The following is a 15,940-nucleotide window of genomic DNA, read 5'->3' as shown; positions in this document are numbered from 1 at the left end:
AAAAGAAGCAGGTTTAATCAACCATGGGACATAATCATACCTGCATGGTCCTTCTTTTAGTTAATGTTACTTGAAAATTCTTCCACTCCCAGCGCTGCTCCACCACGTGTGCAAAAACAACATGTCCATTTCCGCAGGCTCCAGCGATCTGAGTGCCGTCAACGGACCAGGCAATGTTAAAGATGCTGCCAGTGCTGGGCTTCTCTAAAGCATAGGACCACTAGGGAAGAAAGGACAAGAGAAAAATGGATTCATTAAAAACATTTTTAAAGGTTTTAAATTGAGTGTATGTTATATTAAGATAATTTTTAAAAGAACATGTCTTTACTCTAGAATTATTAAGAAGTATTTTTCTTAATAAAATTATAGTGTACTGAACAGAAGACACAGATGTAATTTTTAAAGCAAACAGTAGAATAACATAACAAAAGTATGTGAAATCTCTCAAGAAATGCAAAACACTCACACCGTTTTGATTCACACTACTAATTTAAAGTAATAATACTGAATGGGTAAATAAAATACAAAGAATTTGCAGAAAAAAACAAAGCCATCTTACCATTAATTCTTAAGGATCTCTACAATACCTACATGTAAAAATTTGATTACAATATTTCAATAATGTCACTAAAAACTGAAACTAAACACAATGTAACTGAAACTTCGCTGATACATATTTTAAATCATGAAAGTATAGGTAATGGATCTTTTTTCTTTTTTTTCCTACATAGTGCAGTATGAATAACCTCTTCTAGAATCCATCTGTTTGAGAAAGTTATCTAGAGATATCAATAAGCATCAATTGGTATAAGAGAGATTCTTGTGTGTACATGTATGTGTGTGTGAATAAGACAGTAAGGAAAAAAACAAACTTTTTGAAAGATGGTGTCATACGTATTTTCTTTCATTTTTCAGATGCAACGTATGTATTTGCTAGAAGGATGATTTACTTATTTTACTAAATTTATATATATCCTCTTTCCATTCTTCCAACCTACAGCCTATCGTCAAAATAAGTCTTGAGGTATTTTTTGTTGACTGTTTTGTTGCTCTTGGGTGGGTATTTATTTTTGTTCTACATTATTATTTTAAAAAAATATTCAGTATTAGCCGTGGGCCTACTGACAAAAATTTGGAAAAAATGTAAAAAGGATTCACTAATTGACTTTAAATTTAAGAAGACCTTTAAGTTCCCAATAAAAGTTCATATATACAACAAAAATGCTAAACGACTCTGCTACTCACTGACACTTTTTTCAACCTCCTCCCAACCCCCGTCACACCGCTAACTGTTGCTGAAGGAAAAGGCCCTGTAATAAAGTTATCAAGGAGGAGGTAATGAACAAACCATACGCTTTGCTTCATCAGCAGCATGAAAATATTAGAAACTTCACTTTCTGAAACTGAGAAGAAAAAGTTCAAAATAGGAATATATAAAATACTTGAGGTTATCTTTTTAAAAATAAGTATAAAAAACTAGGAACTTCAAGGATATAAATAATGTGCTTCTGGCAATAAAATGAAACTAACTCATTTGTGTTTAACAAAAGAGAGTTATATACATGACTACTGTTTTACATAAAGATTAAAAGTGGTTGGCATGGACAAATGAGACTTGTTAACATATAATACTAAATGGCTTGGACCAGGCTGATGGCACATCTCTTTCTGAATCTAGTCTATTCTCACGATGTAGATGAAACAGTGATCTTATTTTAAAACCATAGATTCATATTTTAAAACTATTTAAAGTATGATTTGAAAATATCCAAAGAACCAAATCAGCTAGAAAGAAACATCTTACCAAAATTAAACATAGAAATATTTATCTAAGCACTCATGAATGCCTGATCCTAACTAAGAAGAGAAAATGTTAAGAAATGCTTAGATAATATTATCATTACTCTATATTCCCCTGATTTCTTTCACAGTCCACATGAACCAACAATAAAAAATGTGCAACATGCAACTTATGCCTAAAACTAAATTTCAAAGAATGTAACAGTATTATGATGCCCAAGTTATATTAAATTCTTACTTTTTTTTTTAATTAAGAAGTGATTTCTCTCTCTTTTAGATCACTCTAGTAATAAAAAAAATACAAGCACAAGCAAATCATCAGAGATGGGGTAAGTTACTAAATTTGGGGTGACAGGGTTATGTTTTGTCCAATCAGTAAGTTTAATCATTTTTATTGGTAAGTCAAAAAGATCTATTTATCATCGTATCATTATCAAATCATTTATCATTTGTGCTTTTAAAGAGACTTTTGACACTCTAAGCCTCTTCTCTTCCCCAAATGTGCCATGGAATACTGGATTCACGTTTGTATCTCTAACTTCTATAAAGAAAGGAGACAGCCTCCTTGGAAGTGATTTAGGGGTATGTATGAGCAGTAAGAATCCTCCTGAAGATAAATTTTTAAATATCCCTCTCACTTATGCTTATCTCTATCCATAACCATACTATCCCTTACTTTGAGATAGTGTTACTCAAAATGTGCTCAGGCCAGCAGCATCTCTATCATCTGTGATCTGGTTAGAAATGCAAATTAATAGGCACCCCATCCTACTGAATCTGACCCTATGTGGGGTAAGGGCCAGGAAACTGTTAATGAGCTCTTCGGGAGATTCTTGAGCACTGTAAAGTTAGGACAATGGTTCTCAACTCAGGTTGCACCTTGCAATCATCTGGGAAGATTTAAAATAAATATCAAAATCCAGGAATTCAACTAATTAAATCCAGAATTCTTGGGGTGAGGTCTGGGTATGATTTTAAAAGTTACCTAGGTGATTGTAACGTAGAGCCACTGTTCTAAGAGAAACACAAAATCTGTGATTTGCTTTAACACTGTCATTAGCAGCTGGCTCACTGTTAATGCCTTGCCAATGCATCTAACTTTGCTTTCTTTTGAGGACGATTAGCCCTAAGCTAACATCTGCTGCCAATCCTTCTATTTTTGCTGAAGAAGATTGGCCCTGAGCTAAAATCTGCCACAAATCCTCCTCTTTTTGCTGAGGAAGACTGGCTCTGAGCTAACATCTATGCCCATCTTCTTCTGCTTTATATGTGGGACACCTGCCACAGCATGGCTTGATAAGCAGTGCATAGGTCCACACCCGGGATCTGAACCAGCGAGCCCCAGGACGCCGAAGCAGAAAGTGCAAACTTCACCACTGCACCACCTGGCCAGCCCGACAAAGACTTTTTTTAACCAACCTCAATACCATTAACAACAATTCCTTAATATCATCAAGTATCCAGTCACTGTTCAAATTTATATTTTTGAAAACTAATAATTAAAGGGAAGTAATCAAGAATTTATCCTGCCTTTGATATAAGAACTATACCCCAGGGTAACCACAGTGGAGGAGCTGTTTCTTTTTTGTAGCACCATTGCAGTTAGTAAGTGAAGAAAGAAGGATTCGAATATTACCATTTTGCACCTGTAAGTGAATGAGTGGACCCAGGCAATGATCATCACTTGCTAGCAGCAGAAAACAAGAGACAATCAGAAACTAAACACTTCCTGCTGGAAGTATACAACATCACCTGTGAAGTTTTCTCACCAACAAAAATCAAACTCGAATCTGATCAAGGCTCTAGATCTAACTACCAATTTACAGGAAACAAAGTGGACAGAGCAACATGTTACATGACACCATGAGAATGTAGATGGCAGAATCCAGACTGTGGGCAACTTCAGGACACAACCCAGTTTCTTCAACTACAGAAAACCGCAAGGGGAAAAAAGAAGTGGAAGGGAAACTTACAGATCAAAGGAGAGCTAAGAGACTTACCCACCAATCACAATGACTGTACCTTATTTGCATCTTAATTCCAACAAACTGCAAAAAAAATACAAGTGGAAAAATTTGAACAATGACTGGATACTTGATAATATTAAGGAATTATTGTTAATTGTTTTTAGGTTTAACACTGGTATTGAGCTTAGGTTTAAAAAAGTCTGTGTGGGCAATAGCATTCAAAATTGCAACAAAAAGAATAAAATATCTTGGGGTGAATTTAACTAAGCACGTCATACAAGTATATATATACATATATATATATATAAGCAAGTTATACAACTATATATATATAGTTATACAAGTATACACACACACACACACACACACACACACACACAAGTTATATAACAAGTATACAAGCTATACAACGAAAACTACAAGACTTTCCTGAAAGAAACTGATGATGACAGTAGGAGATAGAAAGACATTTCATGTACATGGATTGGAAGAATAAACATAGTTAAAACGTCCATACTACCTAAAGCAATCTACAGATTCAATGCAATCCCAATCAGAATCCCAATGACATTCTTTACAGAAATAGAACACAGAATCCTAAAATTCATATGGGGTAACAAAAGACCCCAAATTGCTAAAGCAATCCTAAGAAAAAAGAACACAGCTGGAGGCATCACTATCCCTGACTTCAAAACATACTACAAAGCTACAGTAATCAAAACAGCATGGTACTGGTACAAAAACAGGCACAAAGATGAATGGAACAGAACTGAAAGCCCAGAAATAAAACCACACATCTATGGACAGCTAATCTTGGACAAATGAGCTGAGGGCATAGGATGGAGAAAAGAAGGTCTCTTCAACAAATGGTGCTGAGGAAACTGGACAGCCACACGTAAAAGAATGAAAATTGACCAATCTTTTTCACCATTCGCAAAAATAAACTCAAAATGGATCAAAGACCTAAAGATTAGACCTGAAACAATAAGTCTTCTAGAAGAGAATACAGGCAGTACACTCTTTGACATCAGTATCAAAAGGATCTTTTCGGACACCATAACTCCTTAGATGAGGGAAACAATAGAAAGAATACACAAATGGGACTTCATCAGACTAAAGAGCTTCTTTAAGGCAAGGGAAAAGAGTATTGAAACAAAAAAACAACCCACCAATTGGGAAAAAATATTTGCAAGCCATATATCCAACAAAGGGTTAATCTCCATAATATATAAAGAACTCACACAACCTAAGCAAAAATCAGACAACCCAATCAAAAAATGGGCAGGGGACATGAACAGACATTTCTCCAAAGAAGGTATATGGATGGCCAATAGACACATGAAGCTCATCATCACTGATCATCAGGGAAATGCAAATCAAAACTACACTAAGATATCACCTTACACCCATTAGAATGACAAAAATAACCAAAACAAAAAGTAACAAATGTTGGAGAGGTTGTGGAGAAAAAGGAACCCTCATACACTGCTGGTGGGAATGCAAACCGGTGCAGCCACTATGGAAAACAGTATGGAGATTTCTCAAAAAATTAAAAATAGAAATACCATATGACCCAGCCATCCTACTACTGGGTATCTATACAAAGAACCTGAAATCAGCAATTCCAAAAGTCCCATGCACCCCTATGTTCACTGCAGCATTATTCACAATAGCCAACACATGGAAGCAACCTAAGTGTCCATCAACTGATGATCGGATATATACATACAATGGAATACTACTCAGCGGTAAAAAAGGATAAAATCGTTCCATTCACAACAACATGGATGGACCTTGAGGGTATTATGTTAAGTGAAATAAGCCAGACATAGAAAGACGAACTCTGTATGACTCCACTCATAGGTGGAGGCTAAACATGTAGACAAAGAGAACAGATTAGTGGCTACCAGGGGAAAGGGGGTTTGGGGGGTGGGCACAAAGGGTGAAGTGGTGCACCTACGACTGACAAACAATAATGTACAAGTGAAATTCCACAAGGTTGTAAACTAGCATAATCTCAATAAAAATTTTAAAAAAAAAGTCTGTGTGGGACACCTTCAAGTTGGTTCTCCAGTCTTTTTGACAGAGTCTAGTAGTCTTTGGCCATGTTGAGAAGCAGCATTTGCCACCCCAAAATGTGTCTCTTTGGCTTGATTATTTTTTAAGAGCAAAAGACACAGGAAGAAACTTTGACCTTCCCCCTAACAGTCAAAGAATTTAGGATAGAAGGCCTGCTCCAGGAAGGCGCTCTCACCAGATAACCATAAGATAAAACGAACCGCGGTGGTAGACACGCAGGAACCCAGCAAAGCCCATTTGATCAAAGTCCTCTCCATGTCCTATTGTCTCCGCAAGGCACGGCAAACATTTCTGTATCAAACATTCACTTTTCCATCTCCATGTGAATTGCCTTCCTCCCCTTTTAAGTCCCAAACCAGTACCCACGACATCCTCCTTTGTCTTTAGCTGAAGATGGTATTCAAGGTGGTGGCTTCAGTGATTTTGGTGAGTTGCTCAGTTTTCCTGGGTTTCTCCATGTTCACGTTATTAAACTTGTTTGACTTCTCCTGTTAATCTGTCTCATGTCACTTGAATTCTTAGACCAGCCAGAGGGATCTAGAGGGCAGAGGAATATTTCTTCCTCCCCTATAATCACTTCCCTTGTTTTTAGTACGACAAAATGTTCCAGATGCATATTTTATATTTCCTGACCACATTTGGCATCAGCCTTTTCTTCTGTATCTTTGGTTCATTTTACAGAAATGTGGAAAATGGTATTGAGAGAAAACCCAAAAGAGCTAGGAGTGTTCACTGTTACTTGGTTGATCATTGCTTTTGTAGGCCTTTTTAATGGACAGAACTAGGAAATTTTTTCATGACCTCAAACTGACACTTCCAGTTGAAATCCAGGAACTACAGGATTTATATTCACCCTTACCAATCTTACCTCAGTGTTTCCTTTCACCTAGCCCAAAGTCCCGGTTCTTAAGAGCATCAATATAAATATGCAGAATAACAATACCAACACCACAAATAGTTACAAAAGAATTAAAACTTTTTTCATCCTTTTGCTCTTAAACCCACTCCCTTTTTTAAAATGACAATTTTATTGAGATATATTTTGCATATTACAAATTCACCCTTTTAAAGTTTAGAATTCTGTGGTTTTTAGTGTAGTCAGAGTTGTGCAACCATTACCACTCTCTAATTTCAGAACATTTTTATCACCACATAAAGAAACCCATACCCACTAGAAGTCACGCCCATTCCCCCTACCCCCAGCTCCTGCTAACCACTAATCTACTTTCACTTTCTATTCTGGCCACTTCATAGACTAATACATTATGCAGCCTTTTGTGACTGGCTTCTTTCACTTAGCTTCTTTCACTAATGTTTTCAAGGTTTATACATGTTCAGTACTTCATTCCTTTTCATTGCCGAATAATATTGCATTGTATGGACATAACATATTTTAGTTCTCCATTCATCATTTGATGGGCTTTTGGATATTCAGCTTTTTGGCTATTACGAATAATGCTGCTGTGAACATTTGCATACAGGTTTTTGCGGGGACATGTTCTCATTTCTCTTGGGTACACACCTAGGAGTACGTAGGAGTGGAAGTATGTAGGAATGTGTAGGACCTAGGAGTAGAATTGCTGGGTCTATGCTAACTGCATGTTTAACATTTTTAAGAACTGCCAAACTGTTTTCCACAGTGGCAGGGTAATTGTGTGTGGAGTCCCCACCATGAGCCAGACAGTCAGATCACTTGACATCCTTTGGAACAGCTCCTCTCTGAGGAGGTGTACAAACAGGAACAAATGCACCCTAGGCTCATTTGTTTCACTTACTTTCGAGTTTTAGGAATTGCTTTCTAAAAATTTAATTTTGTTTTATAATTATATAAAATATTTACCTGGTTCCAAAGTTAAATTTACCAAAATAATATGTAAAACATGGTATGGTCACAGAAGTCGAACTTCTATCCCTTTTCCCTCTTCCCATTCTCTCCTTCCTCATAGAGATAACTATTTTTTACTTCACGTTTTATCCTTACATGTTTCTTCAATATAAGTGTGTGTATGTGTGTGTGTGTGTGTGTATGTAGGCACCAGCATTTACCTAAGAAAGGGGTAGGAGCAGTGATACAAACATGTCTAACAATATGTTGCAGATGTTATCTATTGTAGTACATGGATATACATATTCTTTTATAGCCATTGACAGTATGACCAATATGTTTGTGGCATTCATGTAGCCTTTCATATGTGTTCTATTTTCTCTCTTTTTGGTAATATATTTTAGTATTCAGGAAGGTTTTTAAACTTAATCTAATAACTATCTTTACACTAATTACTTTTATAAAAATACCCTTATCCCCATACCACCTTTTTGGATATTTTTCTATTGGTGGTCCACTACAAGGAAAATGAAAATCAGGAGATATCCTTCCCCTCTCCTTTTCCCTATATCTGATTTTTCTTTTTGAGGAAGATTAGCCCTGAGCTAACATCTGCTGCCAATCCTCCTCTTTTTTGCTGAGGAAGACTGACCCTGAGCTAACATCTGTGCCCATCTTCCTCTACTTTATATGTGGGATGCCGCCACAGCATGGCTTGACAAGCAGTACGTAGGTCCATGCCTGGGATCCTTACCTGCGAACCCCAGGCCACTAAAGTGGAGCACGAACTTAACTGCTACGCTACTGCACCAGCCCCTCCTCATATCTGATTTTAAGTAATATTCTTCCATTCCCAGTTAAGACCTATAAGGCAACCAGAAAGTTTATTCTAGTTTTCATATACTTTCTCATTCTCCTCCCATTTTTGCAAGGTTGGTGCCTATAACCAATACATACTATACTGTAACACTCATTGACATCATTTTGTCTTAGTTTTACAGATAAATATATACCTAATGCTCACAATCAGTATTTATTTCACTATGTCCCTAGTCATATTGTTAATCCCAAGGTAATTCTCCAGTAGACTCTTCAAGACACTCATGGGAACAACATTCCTTGAGTTCTTGCGTCTTTAAACCAGTTTCCTTATGATCTTTATACTTAAGTGTCAGCATGGCTGGATATAAAATCTTTGGTTCACTCATTCTGTCTTTGAGTATCCTACGTTAACCTATCATTTTCTGGCATAAAGTTCTGCTACCAAAGTCTGATGACATTCTGATTTTCTTCCCTTTGTGAGTGACTTGGTCTTTTTCTTGGATGCTCACAGAACTTTGCTCTTTTTCTTTAAACTGCTACTCTTTTATTAGCATATCTGCATATTAGCCATCTGGGTCAATTTTCCTAGGTATCTGGTATGCTTTTCCAATATCAATTTCAAATCTCTTATGTTTAAGGAAATCTTTCTTGAAAGGCAGATTTTAGTATTGGTTGTGTTCATTGCTTTGGGCTTCTCCTCTGAAGATTCCTATTATATGCACTTTGGATCTTTCTCTGGTGATCTTTTATATCTATCATTTTCTATCAAAACTTTAGATCTCTTTAGCTATTTCCTTGCTTCCATTTCACATTCTATTTATCTTAAGGCATTATCCATTGTGTTTATTTGCTCTTATATTCCTTCTAACTTGATCTGCACTTCTGTAACAATTTTCCCTTTTTTATAATTCCCTTATGAGTTCTGTCTCCTCTTCTTAAAAACCTCCCTTTCTCCAGTCACCTCATTTCTTAATTTTCCTAGTTCTGACTTATCTGATTACTTCACAGCTTTTGTCATGTTTTTAATATCCTCCAACTTGTCTTGAATTATTTGATTGCAGTGCTTGTCTACTATGGCATGCTTTTGTTGTCTTTGGTAACATTATGTAATTTGACTGTGATGCTGTGCTGCTGCTCAATTTCAAGTGAAATGGGCTTTGCTGTCTTTTGGGAGGGAAAGATGTTCAAGCCGGATAGCACTAGAGCTCTCTCTCCCATTGTCTTCTCACGGTGATTTTAAAAAAAATGGAATGCACAAGGAGTGACATCAGCATCATGGTGGAGTGAGTTGTTCCCTTCACCTCTCCCCTCTAAGTTACAAGTAAATGGACATTCATTAACCAGCAGAGGATTCCCAGCACAGTACAACAGGACATCTGAAAGATCCATGTGGCCATGCATCTGAAGGTAGCTGGACTGGATCCCCGAGAGGCAGTGGAAATAGGTGAGTGCACCCCTCCACCTACCTGGTGGCAGTGATTCAGGTTGCAGGCCCTCACACAGCAGCCCACTTGACTGTAAGAGGAGGTGGGTGCAGCACGGCCTGCACAAACACTTTCAGAGATTGTAGTCTGGCCCACGGGAGTGCCCACAGGGCTATGGTGGCCCCAATTGTGCAGACACTCCCCACTGAGTGGTGCGGCTCAGCCCCCGCAAAGGAGTCCCCACCAAGGATAGCAGCCCAGCCAAGCAGCCCACAAGTGCAGAGTCAGCCTGTGTGCAAAAGAAAGCACCTCTCCCCTCCCACCTAGCACACCAGCTCGGCCAGTCCCTTGCTGAGTGCGGTGGTCCTGCACCAGAGCAACAAGCTGGTGGAGCACAGAAGTCCCACCTGTACATGCATGTGTGACCTGCCAAGGAGTGGCAGCCAGTGCACAGGTGCAGAGAAGTCTTACCAGCAAAAATTCCAGTAGAGGGGGCAGGATAAGAAAACACAGCTCCAGCCCCAACCCCAGTGGTGGCAGGTGGAATCTGAAAACTGATACTATCACAAAGGCGCTGCCAAAGGATCACTTCATCAACCATCATGAAGAATTACATTAACACCTCAGAGCAGAAGGAAAATGCCCAGTCTTCAGAAACCAGTCCTGACATCACAGAAACTTACAATCTAAATGACAGAGAATTGAAAATAGTTATAAAGAAACTTGAGTTACAAGGAAACTCAGAAAGACAGTTCAATCAAATCAGGAATAAAATTAAAGAGCAGAGGACGTCTGCAACATGGCAGCATGAGCTCAACTGGGACACACTCCCCTCCAAAGTACAACCAAAAAGAGCAACTGCTTTCCAACCAAAAAAACAATCCTAATAACAGAAATCATCAGAGACCCACAGCAGCCAAACGGAAGGCGGAGAGGCTGCAGCCGGCCTCGGAGGAGCTGGAACGGGGTAGGAGAGAACTTCGCTCCCACCCCTAGAGACTGAGATTGCTGCAGTGCATGCGGGAATGAGCGGGGGAGGGGCCGTGCGTGGGGGATGTCCAGGACTCCCACCGCCTGTGCAGCAAAACCCTCTAACAGGGGAAAGCTTTCAGGTGGGGCAAGCCCAGCAAGCCAGGGACCAGGGAGACCAGAAAGGGAGAGCGGATCCAATAGGTCAGCCTGAGTGAAAGTGCCGCTCCTCCCCCAAACCACGCTGGGCACTGCCATCTTGGCTGAAGGCACAGGGCTCAGAAAACAAGCCTCTCGACCCCCATCTAGTGGCGACAGGCTGTAATTGCAGCCAAATAATAGCAGCGTGCAAAAACCGCTCCTCTACCATCCAGCAATTTATAAAAGCTCCAGTCCAAAAGGAAAACAATAAAAATACAGAAGTTGGTCCTGAGGGCTTGGAAATGGTTAAACTAAGTGAAGAGGAATTCAAAATAGCTATCCTCAAAATATTCAATGAGGTAAAGGGAAATATAGAGAAACAAGCCAACGAGTTCTGGAGTTACTTCACAAAAGAGATTGAAATTATAAAGAAGAATCAATTAGAAATACTAGAGATGAAAAATACAATGGATCAGATAAAACAGAATACGGATTCCCTGAATGCCCGTGTAGACACCATAGAGGAGCAAATTAGCATAATCAAAGATAGACAAGCTGAATGGCTCCAGACAGAGGAAGAAAGAGAACTAAGAATTAAAAAAACTGAAGAAAACCTCAGAGAAATAGCTGACTCAATGAGAAAATGAAACTTAAGAATCATTGGAATTCCTAAGGGCGGGGAAAAGGAAAATGGAGCAGAAACTGTACTCAACATAATAATAGGAGAGAACTTCCCAAATCTAGGGATTGAGAGAGAAATGTGTGTGGAGGAAGCTTTCAGATCTCCTAGATTTGTCACTGTAAAAAGACCTACTGCAAGGCACATAGTAGTAAAAAAAGGCAAAAATGAAGGACAGAGAAAGAATACTCAGGGCAGTAAGGCAGAAGAAAATAACCTACAAAGGAACCCCCATCAGACTTTCAGCGGATTTCTCTACAGAAACCTTACAAGCTAGGAGAGATTGGAGTGACATATTCAAAACTTTAAAGCATAAAAGTCTTCAACCAAGAATACTCTATCCAGCAAAAATATCCTTCAGATATGAGGGAGAAATTTAATCTTTTCCAGACAAACAAGATATCCTCAAGAAGGCTCTCATATGTGAAAAAAGAAAAAGAGGGAGTAAGGGGTCACAAAACACAGAGTAGGGAAACAGATAGAATCTGAATAGGACAGCAAATATTCAACTGTAGCATTACGATACAGGGAAGGAAATCACAAAAGCAGAGACAATCTTATCACTCTAACCACAAACTCACAACACAAGGTGGAGTAAGAGATAAAAATAATAATTTAGGAGGGGAGGAGGAAAGGGACTGAAACAGTCTAGGCTAAGGAAGCAAGAGACCACCAGAAAATGGACTATGTTATACATGAGATTCTGAATACAAACTTCAGGGTAGCCACTAAACTAAAAAACAGAGACACAAAACATAAATAAGGAAAATCCTAAGAAACCCAGCATAAGAAATTGCAGAAGTCAATGGGTAGACCAAAACACACAGAACGAGAAACAAAGGAAACACAGGAAAACCGGAAAACGAGCAACAGAATGACAGCAATAAGCCCTCGTGCATCAATACTCACCCTCAATGTAAATGGATTGAACTCTCCAATAAAAAGACACAGAATGGCAAAATGGATTAAAGAACAAGATCCAACAATTTGTTGCCTCCAGGAAACACACCTCACCTCCAAGGACAAACACAGGCTCAGAGTGAAGGGGTGGAAGAAAATACTCCAAGCTAATAGCAAACAAAAGAAAGCAGGTGTCGCAATACTTACATCAGACAAAACAGACTTCAGGATAAGGCAGGTAAAGAGAGACACAGAGGGCCAATATGTAATGATCAATGGGACACTTCATCATGAACAAATAATGCTTATAAATATCTATGCACCCAACACAGGAGCACCAAAGTTCATAAAACAACTATTAACAAACCTAAAAGAAGATATCAAAAATAACACAATAAAAGTAGGGGATCTCAACACCCCACTCACATCAATGGACAGATCATCCAGACAGAAAATCAACATAGAAACAGTGGAGCTAAACGAAAAGCTAAAACAGTTGGACTTAATAGACATATATAGAACACTTCATCCAAAAACAGCAGAATACACATTCTTCTCAAGTGCACATGGAACATTCTCAAGGATAGACCAAATGTTGGGAAACAAGGCAAGCCTCTACAAATTTAAAAAAATTAAAACAATAACAACCATCTTCTCCGATCATATTGCTGTAAAGCTAGAAATTAATCACAAGAAAAAAGCTGAGAAAGGCACAAGGATGTGGAGACTAAACAATACGCTATTGAACAAGCAATGCATCATTGAAGAAATTAAGGAAGAAATCAAAAAATACCTGGAGGCAAATGAAAATGATAACATGCCATACTGACTCATATGGGATGCAGCAAAAACTGTGTTAAGAGGAAAATTCATCACAATTCAGGCACATCTTAACAAACAAGAAAAATCCCAAATCAGCAATCTTAAACTACACCTAACTGAATTAGAGAAAGAACAAACAAAGCCCAAAGTCAGCAGAAGGAGAGAAATAATAAAAATCAGATCAGAAATAAATGCTATTGAAACAAAAAAGGCAGTAGAAAGGATCCATGAAACAAAGAGCTGGTTCTTTGAGAAGATAAATAAAATTGACAAACTCCTAGCAAGACTTACAAAGAAAAAAAGAGAGAAAGCTCAAATAAACAAAATCAGAAATGAAAGAGGAGAAATAACAACAGACTCTGCAGAAATACAATGGATTATAAGAGAATACTACGAAAAACTATATGCCAGCACAATGGATAACCTAGAGGAAATGGATAAATTCTTGGACTCCTACAATCTCCCAAAGCTCACCCAAGAAGAAACAGACCATTTGAACAGACCAATCACAAGGAAAGAGATTGAAACAGCCATCAAAAGCATCCAAAAGAATAAAACCCCAGGACCAGATGGCTTTCCTGGAGAATTCTACCAAACTTTCATAGAGGATTTAATATCTATCCTTTTCAAGCTATTCCAAAAGATTAGGGAGGATGGAACACTTCCTAACACATTCTACAAGGCCAACATCATGCTGATACCAAAACCTGACAAGGAGAGCACGAAAAAGGAGAACTACAGGCCAATATCACTGATGATCATAGATGCAAAAATTCTCAACAAAATTATGGCAACCCGAATACAGCAATTCATCAAAAGGATCATACATCATGATCAAGTTGGATTCATACCAGGGACACAGGGATGGCTCAACATCCACAAATCAATCAACATGATACACCACATCAACAAACTGAGGAATAAAAACCATATGATCATCTCAATAGATGAGGAGAAAGCATTTGACAAGATCCAACAGCCATTTATGATAAAAACTCTGAACAAAATGGGGATAGAAGGGAACTACCTCAACATAATAAAGGTCATATATGAGAAACCCACAGCCAACATCATACTCAATGGGCAAAAACTGAGTGCCATCCCCATGAAAACAGGAACGAGTCAAGGATGCCGTCTATCACCACTCTTATTTAACATAGTTCTGGAGGTCCTGGCCAAAGCAATCAGGCAAGAAAAAGGAATAAAAGGAATCCAAATAAGGGCAGAAGAAGTGAAACTCTCGCTGTTTGCAGACGACATGATCTTATATATAGAAAACCCCAAAGAATCCATCGGAAAACTTTTAGAAGTAATCAACAACTACAGCAAAGTTGCAGAGTATAAAGTCAATTTACATAAATCAGTAGTATTTCTATACCCTAATAACGAACTAACAGAAAAAGAACTCAAGAACACAATACCATTCACAATCACAACAAAAAGAATAAAATACCTCGGGGTGAATTTAACTAAGGAAGTAAAAGACCTATACGATGAAAATTACAAGGCTTTTCTGAAAGAAATGGATGACGACATAAAGAGATGGAAAGACATCCCATGCACATGGATTGGAAGAATAAACATAGTTAAAATGTCCATACTACCTAAAGCAATCTACAGATTCAACGCCATCCCAATCAGAATCCCAATGACATTCTTTACAGAAATAGAACACAGAATCCTAAAATTCATATGGGGTAACAAAAGACCCCAAATTGCTAAAGCAATCCTAAGAAAAAAGAACACAGCTGGAGGCATCACTATCCCTGACTTCAAAACATACTACAAAGCTACAGTAATCAAAACAGCATGGTAATGGTACAAAAACCAGTGCACAGATCAATGGAACAGAATTGAAAGCCCAGAAATAAAACCACACATGTATGGACAGCTAATCTTCGACAAAGGAGCTGAGGGCATACAATGGAGGAAAGAAAGTCTTTTCAACAAATGGTGCTGGGAAAACTGGAAAGCCACATGTAAAAGAATGAAAATTGACCATTCTTTTTCACCATTCACCAAAATAAACTCAAAATGGATCAAAGACCTAAAGCTGAGATCTGAAACCATAAGGCTTCTAGAAGAGAATACAGGCAATACACTCTTTGACATCAGTATTAAAAGGATCTTTTCAGACACCATGTCTTCTCAGACAAGGGAAACAATAGAAAGAATAAACAAATGGGACTTCATCAGATTAAAGAGCTTCTTCAAGGCAAGGGAAAACAGGATTGAAACAAAAAAACAACCCACTAACTGGGAAAAAATATTTGCAAGTAATACATCCGACAAAGGTTTAATATCCACAATATATAAAGAACTCACACAACTCAACAACAAAAAATTACAGAACCCGGTCAAAAAATGGGCAGGAGACATGGACAGACATTTCTCCAAAGAAGATACATGGATGGCGAATAGGCACATGAAAAGATGCTCATCATCACTGATCATCAGGGAAATGCAAATCAAAACTACACTAAGATATCACCTTACACCCATTAGAATGACA

General features: G+C 38.1%; 1 protein-coding gene across 25 annotated transcripts in view; it reads right to left on the bottom strand.

The window, feature by feature from the left end:
* The window catches only part of IFT80 (intraflagellar transport 80), a 139,727-nt gene that overhangs the window by 51,403 nt on the left and 72,384 nt on the right, over positions 1–15,940 (bottom strand). For all 25 annotated transcript variants that reach the window (XM_014739573.3, XM_023623212.2, XM_070243024.1 and 22 more), the window contains one exon: positions 41–220. In XM_014739573.3, the coding sequence (XP_014595059.1) occupies positions 41–220 (180 nt within the window). The remainder of the gene's footprint in view (positions 1–40; positions 221–15,940) is intronic.

Source organism: Equus caballus, chromosome 19 (assembly GCF_041296265.1).
Source record: "Equus caballus isolate H_3958 breed thoroughbred chromosome 19, TB-T2T, whole genome shotgun sequence".
NCBI lineage: Eukaryota > Metazoa > Chordata > Mammalia > Perissodactyla > Equidae > Equus > Equus caballus.
The sequence above is the reverse complement of the archived record's forward strand: the minus strand, read 5'-3'. Positions and strand labels throughout refer to the sequence as shown.